We start from the raw sequence: 19,641 nt of genomic DNA, 5'->3' as shown, positions 1-19,641 counted from the left end.
CAGTTTGGTAGCTTTAGTGGCTTGTTACTCGTTGGAATCCAACAGAAGCCTTTGCAACAATGCGTAGGACCTCGTAAGTGATAATGGCCGGATTCAAGGATCTAGGAGCCTCTGAGTGGGGGTATACTAAATGACCAAAGAGTTTTACTGCCAAAGCCACTTAGATTTGCTCCAAATCCTAAATTCCATTAATTTCCCTACCATGCCATTCTCTTGAAGGCACCTATGGAAGTTGGAACAAATGTAGCTCTTCTAGTTCTCGTTGACATGGCAATTTTCCTCCTCAGAGACAGGCAACCACTGCCATTTCTCCACAAAAATCCTGTGTCATGCAACTTGGCATTCCAAATGCCATTGTAATTCCCTGTTACCCAGTATGCTTACATTATATATTATCACTTTTTCTTTTCTGCTACCCAAACTAGCTTGTTTGGTACATTTGTTGATGACATAGGAATGTGGAGGCTATATGCCCTATAGATTCTGGATCAAACAGTTAACTAGTAAATATTGCCTCGGTTAACTATTAAATATAGCATGGCTCATTCTCGTCCATTGGGCTTCCTTTTGTCCAACTTGGGGACTTAAACCCATTTCATCTCCTCATTTTTGAGCCTTTTGTAATAATGTTGATAGACAGGTTCCCCTTTATTATTTGTGCACTCATTTGGGCTTTCTAAATAAAGTTATCATCTTACCTATAAAAACTATTGTCCTATAAGAGTTTATTTGGATACTACTTATTGCTGAAAATTGAAAACTTATTGTTAAAAACACTGTAACAAAATAATTTTTAAACTATAAATAATGCCTGTGAGACCTAGTTTTAAATTTACAGTTGCATTTTTTCCTACTTGCTAATTCATGAACAGTGCACAAAACCCAAAGAAAAACGCAAAAACGCCTGCCCGCGTTTGCTACACGCACACTAAGTCTGCTCCATGGAATAGGTGTAAGAGATACCTACCCTTATCCCACAGTCTCTCATTAGGAATATTAAGATCTTAGCACCAAGCAATCAATACATTCTTTGCATTTGGTTTATAATTTATCCAAGCAAGGGATCCAATTGACCATCACATATTACATAATAAGCTCCACTTCTGATTGTGTCTATATACTTCTTCAAATCTTTGAGGAATCTCCATCTCCTAGTTGTTGCAACAATTATTAAAAAAATCGATAAAATAAATAAATAAATAAAATCCTTGAGGCCAAGGTAGGAACATTCCATATCGAAGTCAATTTATAGTCTATCTAATATATATTTTGTGTTGAGCATTTTAATGCAATCATCCACATCAATTTTCGAGGAAAAGCTTTGTTCATATAAACTGAGACAAGTTTGCATAGAACCCATATACAGGATAATTTTCTATCCAGACCAAAGGGCAGGAGGCTATTAAAGGATACATTGATTTTAAGAAAACCCACATCTTCCTCTGATGGAATATTACCAAGTTATTTATTCTTCTCAGGTGAGAGATTTGGTTGGAGATTTGAATGTGGATAGCATGTTGTAGGAATTATGTGCCAGAACCTGCTCTTGTCCATGAGTGTGAGAACATTTGTGCATGCATGTGCTGTGTGATGCACATGGCAATGGCATGCATGCACAAATGCGCGCACATACAACCTGAATATTTCTATCAAGTATTTTTCCTTTTCTAATGTGTAAAACCTAACAGTATGGCTCTGCCTTTTAAAAAAATTGAACCTCTGGGTGTACCTGATTCTGTTGAAAAGAATTTCAGATGCACAGATTTGCTCCCATGTATTCCTGTAACCATAACAGGTCTGGCACAATATACGGGTTGCTAGTAAACTATATTTACAGTAGAGGGTAAAAAAAATCACTCCAAATCAGTCATTGATAATTGAAGCTTGACCAGAAACTTCATGGGTACCTAAAATGGAAATTTACACAAGATGTTACAATGCCTGTATGATAAACATGTAGAATTCTCTTGCTGGATTCCTTTCAATAGAGACCAGAGGTCTTTTGGATAAATGCTACAGCAACGATCATGATTGGTTGTATACCTACCAGTCTACCACTATAAATGATGTTAGTATCTTCTTCTGCTATACCTGGGTGTTAGTCTAACCTAATGTCAACATTAAATCCTGTGAAGTTGTTGGCAACTAAAGGCAGCCTTTGATGTTGGGTTTTTAGTCAATTTTGGTGTACTCAAGCAGCATGTGTGGTGACCTATAGATCTTCACCAGCGTCCAGTAGAGAACCTCTTCTACTCCAAGCTCACCTTCTGCTCTTGCGGCATATATATCCTCACAGATGGCTATCAACCTAAAGTACACCAGAAGAAATAAATAATACGCTTAATAAGAAACAGTCCAAATATAATTTTCCCATCTCTGCCTAAGGGAACACAATCTTATGATCCAAGTTTCTTATAAGAGGCATCATTATGTGGAGAATGACCAAAAAAAAAAAAAAAAAGCTGCTTTACCTATCGCAGGAAGGAAGGTTCTCATAAGGGATTCTCATTCTTAAGTCAGAACATTGCAGCCTGATAAAACGGCCAACTGCAAGAACAAAGGTTATGTACAGCCCCCATATGCTGAACTTGCTGAGAGTGTCACCAATGATACCTTCTGAAGAAGTATTGGAGTATTAAAAATATCTCAATAAAAGAAAAAAGAATTTATAAAAAAGGAAAAGGAAAAAAAAAACCCACAAGCAGGTACAGCATATGAATTGAAAGAGAACTTTTTCTTACTAAAATATCATCTATATATAAAAATTCTTTAAAACTTACGAGGAGGTACTTCCTCAGATATTATGATTGCCATGGGTCCAGTCAAACCTCCACATCCAGTGACTCCTGAGGAATTGACATCATTGAAGGACCACCACTCATAATTTGCACGATTTATAATAAGATCCGCATTGACAGAAATTTCCTGTAAGATAGTTGTATTTTAGTGCTCTTCATAATAAAATAACAATATATGTGATAAATACAATGGATACTATAGACACTGTTATAGCATCACATGACACCAAGTACCATTTAGTGCACACACATACAGAGAAAGAGAGAGAAAATAGGAACGAAGAAAAGAACCTAGTTAAGGTGTAGCATACCTCTAGTTCCAGAGGTCTGACATCACCAGAACCAGTAACACGGAAGTATCTCGGATAGACATTATAGATCCTAAAGCTGTTCATAGAGCCATTTAAAACTTTTTGAACATCTGATCGCATTGGAAGATCCACAGGATCGATAGTTCTTTCATATTTCACAACTTCCTTTCCTTTTGGTCTGTCTCGGGTAAGTACCCAAGTAAAAATAATATCCATGTCCGTATCCCAGTCAAGGGACTGAATGAATCTTGTCTGAACGACACTGGGGACAAGCCACAAAATACTGGCATCAGCTTGGCAGCATATCAACTGGATATCATTCTCATTATATGTGTCCCAAAAACTTTGGGGATCAAGATCAATATCATCATTGAACTTATCCCATGGGATCTTTTCACAGAGAGTGGTTTGATACAAGGTCAATCTTCCACTCACTGTTTTAATATCAATCTGAACACTAGCATCTTTAACAGGGTTGGCAATGTTTGTTGGGTTACCACTGCTATACATCTGTAAAGAGAAAACAAGTGATTGTCTCCACCTCTGCCTCATTGTCAAACGTGAAAAGGATAACATGGTTGCCCAAATTTTTCACCTTGAACCCGTTCCTAGAGCGCCATAGTGGTTTGAAAGTTGCTGCAATTGCTTCAATATTAAGGGCTCGCTTTGTTAAGAATTTTGCAGCAATAAGGTATTCTGCAGTAGCTAACTCATTGCTCAACTGAAACTTCGGTCCCTCCTGTTGTGTGAGAGAAAGCCCGTTCCACTGCTTTGTGAGTTCTTCCATGAATAGACAAGACGTAAGGAGCCGTCTGTGAGAGCGACCCTTTCTCAAAAAAAAAACAAAGACAAGAGAACCTAGACGCAAGCTTGTTGCGCAAAGGGACATCAACACCTTCAAAAAGGGACAAACATTCTACAGCCTAGGAAAGTGTTGGCAGACCCACCTCCATTTGGTTTCTCAAACAATATATAAAAACATAATTATTAGATAGGCATTAACTTATACCTGTTGAAAATGTAGTAACAAAAACCATAATTTAAATATGCGAGTGTATAGATTCGACCTATCTAAACTCTAATTCCATTGTTGAGAGGTTGAACATGGTTTTGAACATCTCAAAAAAAAAAAAAAAACCCTCACGGTTAATGTTTAACTTATTGTACCAAATTAATTATTAGAATGTTTCAAGGATTTTTTTTTTTTTTTTTTTTTAAAGAATGCAAAGCTAATCATTAGAATATTCAGCATAATTACTAAAATTTTGAAAACCCAAGTAAGATTCATTTTTAGAAATTTTTGGATTTGATGCTAGAACAAATCTTTTTTACAATCGCGGCTTCAAAAACTAATCTAAAAATACAAAGCACATAAATATTGATCTCTTTTGAAAATATTAAGCATCAATACACAATCCAATAATTAACAAACATTAAACATTACATTTATGATGAATTCTATCCAACACAATTTTTTTTTAGAATCTATCCAACACATTTTGGACATATTAAATATGACCAATTTTAACAAATAAAGAAAAAAAACATTTTTTTTTTAAATATTTCAAACCGACCGCAAAATCTGCACCACTACAGGTCAAAAAACCGACCTTAGGTTTTGTGCATCGATTCCAATTATGAGAAAACTGATTCTTACCACCAACCAAACCACACTTTTAAGCAGCCCCCATCCATATTTTCCGTTAAATGCCACATAAACTTGCCATTCATGATTAGTTTGTCAAATAAAATAATGCCACATCATTTTTGTAGCTTTAAAAAATTAAAAAAAATATATTAAAAACAACATGGCATTATTTTATCCAATGAACTATACTCGCATAACAAGTTTATATGGCACTTAACACAAATTATGGATGGAGGAGCTCTTGATGCAAACAAAATAGATTTTCAAAGGGTAAAATTTAAATTCTAAAACTTCAGAGTGTAAAATTTAAATATCCCTAATTTTATATAAGATAGGTCGAAGCATTGCTTTTGGGTAACTTGTTGTGAAATTTCTTATGATGTTTTATAAGGAAGTTGATGATTATTTTGCCTATGGTGTTTTGGAAATCTATTATGTTTGGTACACATGTTTGTTTTGAAAAGTCAACAATAAATTGCTTGGTAAAATGAACTGCCATTGGAATCAAAGTTAGACACAGAAAAGTGCAAGTATTCACACGTTGCATGATTCACATCCTCATATTTTAATCAGAGCAGGTAGGGAAGTGGCAAAACAACGACCTAAAATTAGTCTACTACATAAAACAAAATAAAAGCAAGATAGTAAAGATAGAGCAAAATGACCGTATTAAGCAAAGTTTGTCATCAACCGGATTATTCAATAAACCGCAAAAGAAAAATATTCAAGATTTTTAAGGCCATATTAAGGTCAAATCGAAATTGAACTATGATGACGTCATAATTAATTTAATAATTATTAAAATATAAATAATTATATTAAATTAATATAAATATAAGAAATAACTAAAATAATTAAATTAAATATAAAAATCTATCCTTCAAATGTATTTTTTTATATCATAACTTTCACGAGACAAATAAGAAATATCAAATACTAAGCAAGGGTAGATATCGTGTTTATTTATATGTTGATTAGTTAAACTTGTGATAGCAATAATAATATACAAATTATAAGGACACTTATATTATATTAAATAAAAAAAATTAACTTATCTAATAGCTTTAAATTAAAATAATTATATACTCAATTATATGGGCAAAACTTAGATACAATACCTTAGATGTTGTTCCTTAGATTCTTCACTTAAGATTAAGTGGTGTGGCTACTTAACTAAAAAATACACTCTCATCTCATGAGAAAAAATCCATATGGTAAAATTTTAAGAGTGGAACCAAAAGAACAATACCTAAGTACTGTACTTAAGTCTTGTCCTAATTATATTTATTGCTTTTAAATGAAAGTAATTTTAGAATTATACAATTTTTTTTTTGGCACAATTGTGAATTTAAATGCCTATCACTTATTATTTTTTCTTTACTACTCTCTTTTTATCACATCACAATTATAGCAAAAAAAAGTTATTAAATAAATTATAGTATCAAATTATTTTTTTTTTTAAAATTATAAATATTAATTAAAAGTACTTAAAAGTTAAGATATTTGTCACATTATGTTGGGCAAGGTGAAAAAAAGGAATGGCTGAAACTTGTCTACCTTTCCAATGCGATCACGTGCAAGGGCTTTGGAAACACAAGTAAAAAAATAATACAAAATCTAAAAGAGAGAGTGGAGCTGGACAAAAGAAAAGAGAAAGGAGAAAAAGAAGAAAGAAAAAAAAAAAAAAAAGGAGGAGAAACAGTAGAAGAAGATGAAGGCGTGACTCGCGACTTCTGTGGGCAACCTACTGATTCAAGCACTTAGTGCAGTCCCTGTTTAGTCGCCTTCTTCTTTCCTGTTTATTACTCCCTCCGTCCCATTTTTTTTGTCCTCTATTCCATTTTGTGATGTCCCAAAATATTGTCCTGTTTCTAAAAATAAAAGTCATTAATTTATTAATGTTCCTATTATAACCCTATTAATTTACTAATTCAATTTTTTAATAAATTCTTTTGAGGGTAGTTTTGAAAACTTATACATTTTTAAAAGATAGACAAGACAATAAATGATGTTCCCTTAAAAAGTTTGACTTTTCAAACAGGACAAAAAAATTAGGATGGAAGGAGTACTATTTTTTTCCTACCAATCCTTTGGTTCCAGATCTGAAAAAAGTCCAAAGTGTATGCCAGTGTTAGTTGAAAAAGGATCGTGAAAACCATTCACGGTTTCAAGAACCGCGTGGTTTGACCGCGGTTCACATGGGTCCATATTTTTTCTTAGATTATTAAGGTTAAAAGAACTAGAATGAGAAGAGGGTTGTGGTTAACCCGGTCAGACATACGGTCTGGTCCTAGTTTCTTTTTTTTTTTTGGTAAACTGGAAATAGATATTAAAAACTAAGTGGAGTCCTCCACAATATTACACATACGGTCCTGGGTCAAGCCCATCTTATCTGAAAGCAAAAGATTGAAAATAAAAGCGGGGGAGACTCAAACACAGTAAAGTCCTCCTCCATAGTAGTACCAAACTTTGCAATGGCGTCTGCGCACCGATTAGCCTCTCTAAAGCAGTGCTTCAGCTGGACCTGATGGATGCTCTTCATTAGGTTCCTACAGTCATCAATTAGAGAGGAAAATTCCCCATTAGTTTGGACATCTTGAGATAACAAGGATACTGCAACTGAGGCATCAACCTCAACTACCACCGCCTGGAGAGAGAGGTGACAGCATCGAGTAAGTCCATCACGGATTGCCCACAATTCAGCAGCTAAACTCGAAGTGTGCCCAATTGCTCGAGCAAACCCGGAAATCCAGTTGCCATGGCAGTCACGCAGCAGACCCCCGCAACCAGCCAATCCGGTCTGGTCTGGTCCTAGTTTCAAATCCATGATCAACGTAATAAAAATTCATTATTATCTTGCTTTATTTTATTTTTCAAATGTAGCTGACTAATTTACTTCGTTGTTCGCCACTAGCTAATTACCTACTTTGTTTGAAAAATGAGAATGTGAAATCATGCACGTCTCTGTATGTCTCTTTGATTCCATTGGCAATTCATTTGACCAAGCAATTTACGGTTGACTTTGCAAAACATACATATATAACAAACAGTACACAATGCTTGCACGTCTCGGTGTCTGTTTTTTACCACAATGGCAAGAACATAGGATTTAGAGCCTCCCCCCACCCCCTCTTCTAAACTCTTCTCTTCTCTTCTCTTCTCTTCTCTTCTCTTCTCTCACATAAGAACCGAATCTGGTAATGGTGTTGTATCAACTTTCAAGAGGTTTCGAGCCTAATAGTCACTGCTACCATATTCCATTTCACAAATATGATAGTTCACATTTTCACACACATTCATATCTTTTGTTTCATCTTTCTAAATAAAAATCCCACTTCAAATAGTTTTCTTCTTCCCTAATTTATTTTCTTTTTATTCTTTTTCTTCAGATTTAACTAAAAGTACGTGGTTCAAGATTTACCAGTATATTCTAACGGCTTTCATGAGCACTCCAGGAGCCACATCGTCATCAGCTTCTTTAACACCTCAGTGGAAATATGATGTCTTTCTTAGTTTCAGAGGTGAAGACACACGAAATAATTTTACAGATCATTTATATGCCACTTTGCAACGTAAGGGTATTTTCACCTTTAGAGACGAAGAAGAACTTGAAAGAGGAGAATCTATTTCACCTGCACTCTTGAAAGCAATAGAAGAATCAAGATTTGCTATCATCATTCTCTCAAAAAACTATGTGTCTTCCAAATGGTGCATGGAGGAACTTGCAAAAATTGTTAGATGCAGGAAAGAGACAGGATTGATAATTCTTCCTATTTTTTACTATGTAAATCCATCTGATGTACGGAAACAGGCAGAAGCCCTTTATAAACACTATTTTTTGGATACGATATTTAAGGAAGGGAAATCATGGAGAGATGAGATGCAACTCTCTTGGAGAACGAAAACATGGGAAGCTGCTTTGAGAGAAGTGGCCAATATCTCTGGTTGGCATTTACGAGATAGGTAATTTCCCTGATAATTTTATTTCTTTTGACATTTAAGTGACAACCTTCTTTCATATACCATAAAGTATATAAATGCTAAGTTTTTAGTATTTAGCACATCAAACACAAAAAATCACCCTCATTGGATGTCACAAATGCCAAAATAATTGGCATGAGCCACGGTGCCTTTCAATTAGCATAAGGGCATTGTAGCAATGTCATTAACTAGTAAGTAATTTTTAATTTGAGTTGAAGGGCACCGTAGCAATGTCATTAACTAGTAATTTTTAATTCAACTCTCTATCTTCTCTTTTTAATTCATTTGTTTTGGGTTGTGTTTTGAGTTAATATTATTTTAATAGGTTGTATGTATTATCTTAATGTTTTGCATGGAACAATAAAACATAGGATATAGGGTGTAATATCAAATGCTATGTCAAAATAGACAAAGTAGCTTTTTGGTGTATTAAAAAAATAATATTTTAACATGCAATGTTGATGCTTTAATATGAGTGGATTGAAATATTAGAACACATACTTGTAAAATGTTGTTGTATTTTGAGACTTCTTGGGAAAAGCTCCTTTGCAATAATTAAAAAGGAACTACTTGATTCAAGAATTAACATAACTTTCTATGAAGAAACAGAGCTTCTAGGATTTATAATTGATAATATTAGACTATTAGTCCACCAAAATAGAAATTCAAAAAAAAAAAAATTTAAAAACACCTTCAATTAAATGGAAAAAAGAAACTCATTTGAAGACTTATATCTATATTTCTATCCTCCAAAATGTCTGCAAGAAGCTGCTTTTGTAATTGAAGCAAACCATATTTTTCTGATTCTTCTCTGACATTAGCTATAAAGCTTGAGCCTTCAAAATGACTAACAAAACTTATCATAAACAACTCTAGCAAGAGTTGTCTTTCCCAGCCCCCCATACCACATATCCCTGTCATGCAAACTTTGTTCCCACAATCATAATACGAAGTGATGAATTCTTCAGCTAAAGAATCTATTCCTACCAAGTTATTGGTATTGCTTGAGAAACCAGAACTCAATTTATGTAATATCACTTCTACTATGTGTTGGATATATTCTGACTCATGGCTGCAAAAAGGATAAAACATGATGGTACAAATTAATAATAAATACCCATCGGAGAAAGAAAAATATTAGGAAAAGCGCAGCAGCGGCTCTTTGAATAACCAAGCCTTCACTATTGACTTGGTTATCCAAAGAGTAGTGGCGGCTCCAAGAAATTTCTTAAGGGGGGTCGTTAAGAAACTTAAATTAAACGAATTTTAATAAAAAGAGAACTTGAATATATTGTTTTATTGACCAAAAAAAAAAAAAAAAAAACACAAATACATGAAATTTACAATTTATTTCTACGAGTTTTCATATTTTGAAATTGTCACATGATAGTTTATTATCAATTGTCAATGTAGATGTGACCATTTTATTTGTTAAGTTTATACGACATTTTTATTTTTACTTAATTTTCATTATTTTTTCATTATTTTTCATTATTTTTTTGTTATTTTTTTATAGTTTATTGACCTTATATTAATTATTGACTCACGTAACAACACTCGTCCATACATAAATAATACATTTAACAACCACTGACTTTACTATTTTTTTTTCTTTGAATCACTAGTTTTATAACAAAAAATTATTATAACATAATAACAATATACACATGTAACAAATCCTCTGTATTTCTTGGTTATTAAGTTATATAAAGTTATATTATATTTACCATGTACACATTCACACACTTCACAATTCACACAAATAACATTATATATATAAAAAATATTATGCACACTATTAGTATTAAACACACACTCTCTCACATATATATATAATAATTTATAATAAAGAGAGACATTCAGAACTCACAAATATTCACATTTTACTCTTAGAATCAAAGATACATAGAAAGTTAGATAGAGAACAGAGATGAGATGAGATTCATGAGAGAAAGGGAGAGTGATTTGTGTTGTTAATTAGTTTTGGGATGAGCTAAATCTATGTTGTTTGATTTTGGACATTGATTTGTGATCATGGTGTGCAAGATTTAAGCCAAGTTGTGCAAAAATATTTTAAAGTAATTAAATTAATAAAAAATATTATATATATATATATAAATATTTATTTTTTTTCAAGTCAGGGGTTCATTTGAACCCCCTAAATAACAAGTGCAATTGCCCCTGCCAAAGAGCCCATGAATCTTTGTCAGAGTACTAGGCAGCCCAACCACGGCCTTAACATGTTCATCCCAGACCTCGTGCCTTGTGGTCTTATTCTCCAGCTAATTGCTACAAAATTAACTTTGATGGAGCTGCTTTTAAAGATGAAGATAGAGCTAGGATTGGGGTTATCATTAGAGATGACAAAGATATGGTGATTGCTTCCATGTCCAAAATATCTCTTCCTCATTCTATTCAGGAGCTAGAAGCCCTTGTTGCTAGTAGAGCTTTGGAGTTCTCTCTTGATATAGGCATTGTTTAGCTTTAGAAGGGGATTAAGAGTTAGTGATAAATGCTCTAAAGAGTCATCTCCCATAGTAGCCTCTTTCGGCCTTTTGATTTGGTATTTTAGAATTATTACAAAGTATTTTCATGGTATTAGTTTTTCTCATGTTTGTAGAAATGAAACTCTGTAGCTCACAACCTTGCTAGACATGCACGTCATGTGTTGATGGAAGATGTCCTACCACACGTTTCAGATGTTTTTAAAACCAACTTGGTGTCTGTATCTTAATAATACTTACAAGTTTCATTCTCAAATTTATTTTTATATTCTTGTTTATTATATGTCTCTTTTTCTAAATTGTTTGACAAATGATTAAAAGAGATTGTCAAAATTTAATTTAAAATTAATTATAATTATTTAATACTATGGTACAACTTTGTTGAGTTAAATTAACTTATGAAATAAAATTTTTTTTGTCATAGACCTTGTTTATTTTTTAGTCAATTTAAGAACTTTATTGTATTTAATTTGGCCTTCCTTAGAAAAATATTTCTGGCTCCACCATTGCCAACAAAGATATAAGCTTCTACCTTTTGAGTCGAGACCTTTATTAATGTCTTCAAATGAGTTTCTTTTTTCCATTTAATTGAAGGTGTTTTTAAATTTTTTTTTTTTTGAATTTCTATTTTGGTGGACTAATAGTCTAATATTATCAATTATAAATCCTAGAAGCTCTGTTTCTTCATAGAAAGTTATGTTAATTCTTGAATCAAGTAGTTCCTTTTTAATTATTGCAAAGGAGCTTTTCCCAAGAAGTCTCAAAATACAACAACATTTTACAAGTATGTGTTCTAATATTTCAATCCACTCATATTAAAGCATCAACATTGCATGTTAAAATATTATTTTTTTAATACACCAAAAAGCTACTTTGTCTATTTTGACATAGCATTTGATATTACACCCTATATCCTATGTTTTATTGTTCCATGCAAAACATTAAGATAATACATACAACCTATTAAAATAATATTAACTCAAAACACAACCCAAAACAAATGAATTAAAAAGAGAAGATAGAGAGTTGAATTAAAAATTACTAGTTAATGACATTGCTACGGTGCCCTTCAACTCAAATTAAAAATTACTTACTAGTTAATGACATTGCTACAATGCCCTTATGCTAATTGAAAGGCACCGTGGCTCATGCCAATTATTTTGGCATTTGTGACATCCAATGAGGGTGATTTTTTGTGTTTGATGTGCTAAATACTAAAAACTTAGCATTTATATACTTTATGGTATATGAAAGAAGGTTGTCACTTAAATGTCAAAAGAAATAAAATTATCAGGGAAATTACCTATCTCGTAAATGCCAACCAGAGATATTGGCCACTTCTCTCAAAGCAGCTTCCCATGTTTTCGTTCTCCAAGAGAGTTGCATCTCATCTCTCCATGATTTCCCTTCCTTAAATATCGTATCCAAAAAATAGTGTTTATAAAGGGCTTCTGCCTGTTTCCGTACATCAGATGGATTTACATAGTAAAAAATAGGAAGAATTATCAATCCTGTCTCTTTCCTGCATCTAACAATTTTTGCAAGTTCCTCCATGCACCATTTGGAAGACACATAGTTTTTTGAGAGAATGATGATAGCAAATCTTGATTCTTCTATTGCTTTCAAGAGTGCAGGTGAAATAGATTCTCCTCTTTCAAGTTCTTCTTCGTCTCTAAAGGTGAAAATACCCTTACGTTGCAAAGTGGCATATAAATGATCTGTAAAATTATTTCGTGTGTCTTCACCTCTGAAACTAAGAAAGACATCATATTTCCACTGAGGTGTTAANTAAAAAAAAAAAAAAAAAAAAAAAAAAAAAAAAAAAAAAAAAAAAAGCCTACTTATTGTTGAACGAAAATTCTACGATAACACATTTTGTCACAATTATTCTACGTGGTAGAATGTAATTGGTCGTTTGTCACTTTTACATGAGTTTATTATTTTTTCTCTAACATTCACAATCATCTGCATGGGACAGTTGTGATAAAATATGTGTAAAAGTGTGTAGTTTTAGAATTATTATTGTTGAATTTGAAGTTGGACCCACCCTTTCAAGCTTCTTTTGATAGAGGGGATGGGAATGTTAATAAAAAAAATGTGTCCCACTTCTTTGCTTTTTAATAAATTATTAAAAAAAAAAAAAAAAAAGTAGATGAAGAAGACAGCAATCTTATAGTTCAACTAACAATTTTAAGATAAGGTTATATATTTGGAAAACTCAGGTTGTAGATAATTGTTTTTCTAAATGCCAGGTTGTAGATATTTTAATCTCCTTTAATTCTTGAGTAAATGGTATTCTTATCTTTTGTTATGCAATTAATTCACCCATGTTTGCTTTTGATTCTTAGGCAACAAAAGCAATTCAAGCCATAGTCCTAAACCGTCATGAATGGGAAAGAGGATATCGGGAGTTTGAAACCTTTCCTTTTTATGAATGGACAGTACAATATCCAAACTTTGAAGTCTTCCCTGAAGCTTTTTCAAAGATGCGTAATCTTAGATTGCTTATAGTTGACAATTTGTCTATCTCAAATGACCTCAATCATCTTCCAAATTCCCTAAGATTTCTTGACTGGTTTGGTTATTCTTCAAAATGTTTGCCATCTAGTTTCCAACCCAAAGAGATCGTTGAACTTAATTTACAGTATAGTGAAATTAAATATCTTTGGGAAGGAGTAAAGGTAATTTTTTTTTTCTCTCAACACACACACATATATATTCTTTAGAAGTGGGTTCAATAAATTTCCTTACTTTACAAAATTTATTATTTTATTAAAATAACTATTATGTTTAATGGAAGCTTTTCCTTCGGGTTGAACAGTATTTGGACATGTTAAAAAGCATGGATCTTAGTTATTCAGCAAACATTATTCAGACACCTGACTTCACTGGGTTTCCAAGGCTTGAGAGACTTCGTCTTAGTTGGTGCACTAATTTGGTTGACGTCCACCCATCTATTCGGCAACTCAACAGGCTTGTTGTCTTAGATCTTGAACACTGCAAATCTCTTACCAATCTTCCCTGCATTTCCACTGAAATGGAGTCCCTTAAAATTCTTAATCTTTGTGGATGTTCCAAAATCAGAAACTTTCTAGAATTTAATGGAGTTTTGAAAAGCCTATCAGAACTTCACTTGAGTGGAACGGGAATTGAGACACTACCCTCATCAATCGACTGTTTGGCTGCCCTTTCTTTATTAAATCTAAAAGACTGTTGTCATCTCGAGTGTCTTCCAGGTTACATGGATAGTTTGATGTCGCTTGAAAAACTTGATATTTCGGGATGTCGCCGTCTTGTCAACCTGCCAGACAGCCTTTGGAAAATAAAGTGTTTGAAGGAACTTGATTTGCATGATACCCAAATCATAGAAGTTCCCTCAGCCAATCGTGCCTGGCAAGATCGATTGAAATATCAATTGTCACTGAATATGCGCCCCATGTATTCGATGAGTGGGGATTCAGACGGTGAGTATGAGGATTATGGTATGTATGTTGCTGGGACTCTTGGGTATATTGCCCCTGCTGGGTATGATGGGGAACCAGACGGACTACTTGGGCCCCTGCTGGCTGGGTATGATGACAGTAGCCGTAGAGTGGCATTTACAATATTGAACCATTACCTACAGGTACTTTGCTCTCTCAATCTCTCTCTCACACATGCACATTGTTAAATGGAGTATCATTTTTTTTTTTTTTTTTCTTTGACTTTGATACAGGGACTCCTTTGCCAAAAAACTGAATTCCAGACAATTATTGAAATGAATAACCTTCCGCGATGGTTAACACATCAAAGTTTGGGAAATTCAATAAGCATAGAGCTGCCTCCAAATTGGTGTAATGGTAGGTGGATGGGATTCTTTCTTTGTGCTTATTTCAATGTAATTGGCGAAACATTTGGTCTTGGAGCTCGTGTGATAGCCCTTGGTGATATGCCTCACAGTCACTATGCCTCTAAAACTTTCTTTAGGATGACAGCTTTAGGGAGCCACATTTGGCTATTGTATTTTTCTCGTGATGATTGGTTCGCTACTGTTGGGAATGGTGAATGCAGTCAGATTGAGGTTGTGTTCGAGAACTATGGCTCAGTTGAGGGAGTGAGGGAATGCGGGGTCAGTTTGGTATATGAGCAAGATGTGGAAGAGTTCAACCAAACAATTGCACAAACAATTGCACAAATTGGCAATAGCCACAACAAAAGGTAGATTATTCAGTACTATTAATTGTCCAAGCATGATGTTATTTTGCCAAATAAATTTTTTACTTGTGAAACTTGAGACAGCATAATATTTCCTTCTCTAACTTTTTTTATACTTCAGAATCATTGGACCATCTGAAAACAGTAATTAAGCAATTTTAGTTACAATCATTAGGAATGAGTGAATCATTAATTATTTTCTTTCTTCAATTACAGTACCATTCTGACTCAGGTTTTTACAAATTTACAGATTATGGACATGTCTGCAGAAGGTGAGGGCCATGTTCTGTTTATGAGTTGACCATTGGCTAAATACTTAAATAGTTGGGATGATTTTCATAGGATTAATTTCAAATTTGAGGCTACTGCTACTGATTACACATAAGCATTTCTGCTAGTATGATTATATTTTTTAAGATAAAAATCCTGAGATGTTGTTTTGAACTTAGATATTGTTACAGTCATGATGATTTGGAAATGTATTCAAGTGACATATCCTTGCATCTTGTTTAATGATGACAAAAGAGGCAAGATTTATTTTTAGGGGTTCTAGTCCTTATCAGATATGATTTATATGGTTTCATTTATAATGATTTTCATAGGATGAAGTTCAATTGAGTGCATGAGTTGTAAATCATGGAGAATTTTTGAAGCTATTAGTTTTTATCAATCAAGCTTTATGATCAACTAAGCATTTTAAGTCTTCATTCTAGAAATAGTTTCCTTGCAATTCAAAAGTAAACTAATATTGTTGAAAGCCTCGTGTAAGTTCACTCTTTAAGTAATCTTCATTTTGGGCCAAAAGAGAGTTATACATATTCAAGCGGACTTGTCTAGTTGATACTTGATAGTTATGGCATAACCATCATATCATTAGTATCTTTCTTCCAAATATATAGATCAGCATATGAAGCCAATGTAAAAGTCGTGATTCTTCCCTGATATTGCATGCCATTAAACCCCCTATGTTATGCATCAGGGATCGCTAGAGGAATTGGCTGGCAACATGTAGGAGCTTATATCCATTAGATTGAATTTAGAGTAGTCTATTTTGTACAAGCATTTTTGCGTGCCCATGGAACAAGTTTCACAAATTTCTTCATTTCTATATAATTAGTTGAGTTCCTGCACGATGTACGGTAAAACTTATTATTAGTTTTCTCTAATATTTCGATAAATTTTGCCAAAAATCTTATAACTCAACTGATTGACAGTTCAATTTCCAATAAAAACATTTAGGATTCAGATTCCAAATCCCAACTATCGATGTATAAAAAAGATATTTCAATAAATTTCATTATAAAAAATTGTAATATTTAGTTATTTTATATTTAGACAAAATAAAAATACACTAAGAGTAGTATAGTGATCTAATCATACTATATATATGTGTGTGTGTGTGTGTGTGTGTGTGTTTACAAATTGAAAATTGCATAATATAGTAGCTAATATAGATAGGCATGTTTCATGCCTACTAAAAAATGCATATATCTTTCAATTATTATTATTATTTTTTATATTCTTGATTGTGTTACTAAATTTTTTTCCCCTTTTTGTTGGACATGATTTCAATTGTTGCAAAAACAACTAAATTTGAGTAAAAATGCATGTCACATTTCAAATTAATTGTTTATCACATAAAAAATAAAATCAAAAATCAAAAATAAACTCATTGTTTCTCATACAAATTTTAGAATTTTTTTTTTTTAAATTTCATTATGCTTCAAATAATTAATATTACAAAATAAACATATTTATTATATTAGTAATCTTTTTAATTACACATAATATATAGTATAGTGTTAGTTTCACACAAACACATGCGCACAGACATAAAGGTGTTAGGAAATTTAAAGAGTTAAGATTAATTTTAGTGAATTCACAAATATTTAATTTTTTTTAATGGTTTTTGTAACAATTATTGTCAAAACAACTAAATATGAGTAAGAATGTCATATTCTAAATTTATTATTATTATTCCATCTAAAAATTATTTTCTATATAGAGTTTACAAAAATAATCATATAAATTCATTTAATATAAATAATTAATGCACAACAGTAGATAATTAATATTTGCATTTAGTATATTGGTTAATTCAATGGACAAATACTTTAATATAAATGCAAACTTTGTTGAAGTAGAAAACTAAATAAAGAGAACTTCAAAGAATGCATTATATAGCACAACCTTATACTTTCCAACATGAGGTTTCTGCTCATATATATATATATATATTGATTGTCCCCCCCTTCTCCCTTCTCTTCTTTTTACTACAATTTATTTTTGTTCAACTTGATTATAAAGCAAAAATATTTGAAACCTTAAAACTATTTCTTATTGGAATAATTGATATAAATATATATATATATATAAAAGTTAAAAAGTTGTATTTATTATTGCTACACTTTAGTTGAGCCACATCAATGTTAACATCATTATCTTTTTTCTTTCCAGTTTTCTTATTTATAGTTTCTTCAACCTTTCTCCATTCCTTACCTTTTCATCTCCCCACTACTCTCTACATTAATATCATTCTTCTACATTCCCTTCATCTTCCTTTATTTTTATCTCTTCTTATTCATAACTTCTAACTATAAATTTGTCATTGCATCTTCTATTCTATGCATAGTTTTCCCTCGCAAAAAAAGTTCTCTCTCTCTCTCTCTCTCTCTCTCTCAATTTTTTGGTAGTTTTTTTTTTCCTCGCAGCTCTTTGCTTTAGGTTGATAATTTTTTATATTCTTTAGAACTTTGCTTTGAGCTAATGCGATTTAGTTTTGTTTTTTAATTGCTATTGTTTGATTTTTGTTCTCTTTCGTTGTTAAATATTATCCTATTACGTTCTAAAGAATTAAATATAGCATATAAAAATATAATATTATTATATTATATAGCATGATTTGAATAACTTGGTTTTTATTGCAATATCTTTTTTTTTTCTTTTTTTTTTCTTCTCATCTTATGTTATTCAACGTTCAAATTCAGTCAGATCTTCCACATCATTAAATTATTTATATAATCTCCCCTTTTTTTTTTTAGAAATTAAGCATAGAATATTTTATTTAAATTAAAATAAATAAAATTATCCTAAAAAAAGTGTACTCATTTTCTTTTACATTTACATTTTATCCAATATTTTTCCTTCCCTTTATCTTTTCATCTTCCCACTACCCTCTACCTTAATATCACTTTTCATATTTCGTTTCTCTTCCTTTATTTTGTTTCTTTCTATTCTTATCATCTTAATATAAATTTTTCATTCTCTCTTCCATTCTATATATAATTCTCCCTCACAAAAAAAAAAAAAAATGTTATTCCTCTCTCAATTTTTTTGTGGATTTTTTTATTTTTGCTTTCATCTCTCCTTTAGGTTAATAAATTTGTGTTCTTTAAAACTGTATTGTGGGTTGATGTGAATTAGTTTTCTGTTTTTAAGATTTTTTTTTTTTTTTTTTGTTCTCTTTGATTGTTACATGTTATCCTATTGCATCATAAAGAATTAAAAATAGTATTTAAGAATATAATAACACTCTATTACATAGCATGATTTGGATAATTTGGTGCTTATTGTTATATTTTATATTTTTTACGTTTTTCTTATTCTCATCTTATTTTATTCAACATTTAAAGTCAACCACATCTTTCATATCATTAAATTGTTTATATTTTCTCTCATATTTATTTTAAAAAATTAAAATTTAATATTTTACTTAAATTTAATAAATAAAAGTTTCCACATAGAGTGGAGTAATGCTAGAGAAACACTCATTTTCAAACCCAATACACCAAAGAAAAAATGTAATACAAAACAAATGCCAATTGGGAAACACTAAATTCAAAAAAATAATAATGAGGATATCAAACCAAATATAACATAAAGAAACTAATATTTATGGATATACTAACTTAAGGGTAGCAAAATTAAATGAGAACAAAAAAATCTACAATGCATATTCAATGCAATAAAATCATCATCAAATTTGGGAAAACAATAGGTTGCCAACGGAGAGAGAGAGAGAGAGAGAGAGAGAGAGAGAGAGAGAGAGAGAGAGAGAGAGGGGGGGGGGGGGGGGGGGGGGGGGGGGGGGGGGGGGGGGGGGGGGGGGGGGGGGGGAGCGGGGGGGAGGGGGGGGGGGGGGATACGGGGAATTAGGGGATGGGGTGGATGGGCAGGGGGGGGGGGGGGGGGGGGGGTTATATAGA

General features: G+C 32.3%; 2 protein-coding genes across 2 annotated transcripts; one reads left to right on the top strand and one right to left on the bottom strand.

Moving 5' to 3' along the window:
• Positions 1–1,844: 1,844 nt before the first annotated feature.
• LOC136063153 (piezo-type mechanosensitive ion channel homolog) lies at positions 1,845–3,631 on the bottom strand. Its single transcript, XM_065763129.1, has 4 exons — positions 3,110–3,631; positions 2,781–2,925; positions 2,472–2,616; positions 1,845–2,308 (listed from the first exon to the last, which is right to left on the bottom strand). The coding sequence occupies exons 1-4, from the start codon at positions 3,617–3,619 to the stop codon at positions 2,173–2,175; spliced, it is 936 nt and encodes a 311-aa protein (XP_065619201.1). The 5' UTR covers positions 3,620–3,631; the 3' UTR covers positions 1,845–2,172.
• A 9,899-nt stretch (positions 3,632–13,530) lies between these two features.
• Positions 13,531–15,443, top strand: LOC111994714 (probable WRKY transcription factor 19). The gene is made up of 3 exons (XM_065763130.1): positions 13,531–13,923; positions 14,064–14,867; positions 14,958–15,443. Exons 1-3 carry the CDS (start codon positions 13,729–13,731, stop codon positions 15,441–15,443), a joined length of 1,485 nt encoding a protein of 494 aa, XP_065619202.1. The 5' UTR covers positions 13,531–13,728.
• The last annotated feature ends 4,198 nt before the right edge of the window (positions 15,444–19,641 follow it).

Source organism: Quercus suber, unplaced genomic scaffold, assembly GCF_002906115.3.
Source record: "Quercus suber isolate HL8 unplaced genomic scaffold, Cork oak 2.0 scaffold_493, whole genome shotgun sequence".
NCBI lineage: Eukaryota > Viridiplantae > Streptophyta > Magnoliopsida > Fagales > Fagaceae > Quercus > Quercus suber.
The sequence above is the reverse complement of the archived record's forward strand: the minus strand, read 5'-3'. Positions and strand labels throughout refer to the sequence as shown.

Excerpts from the sequence above, each read along its gene's own strand:
- LOC136063153 (XM_065763129.1), bottom strand. The coding sequence starts at position 3,619 with ATGTATAGCAGTGGTAACCCAACAAACATTGCCAACCCTGTTAAAGAT. Across the intron at positions 2,926-3,109 it reads TCAGACCTCTGGAACTAGAG|GAAATTTCTGTCAATGCGGA; the intron begins GTATGCTACACC and ends ACTATCTTACAG. Across the intron at positions 2,309-2,471 it reads AACCTTCCTTCCTGCGATAG|GTTGATAGCCATCTGTGAGG; the intron begins GTAAAGCAGCTT and ends GGTGTACTTTAG.
- LOC111994714 (XM_065763130.1), top strand. The coding sequence starts at position 13,729 with ATGCGTAATCTTAGATTGCTTATAGTTGACAATTTGTCTATCTCAAAT. Across the intron at positions 13,924-14,063 it reads ATCTTTGGGAAGGAGTAAAG|TATTTGGACATGTTAAAAAG; the intron begins GTAATTTTTTTT and ends CGGGTTGAACAG. Across the intron at positions 14,868-14,957 it reads TATTGAACCATTACCTACAG|GGACTCCTTTGCCAAAAAAC; the intron begins GTACTTTGCTCT and ends ACTTTGATACAG.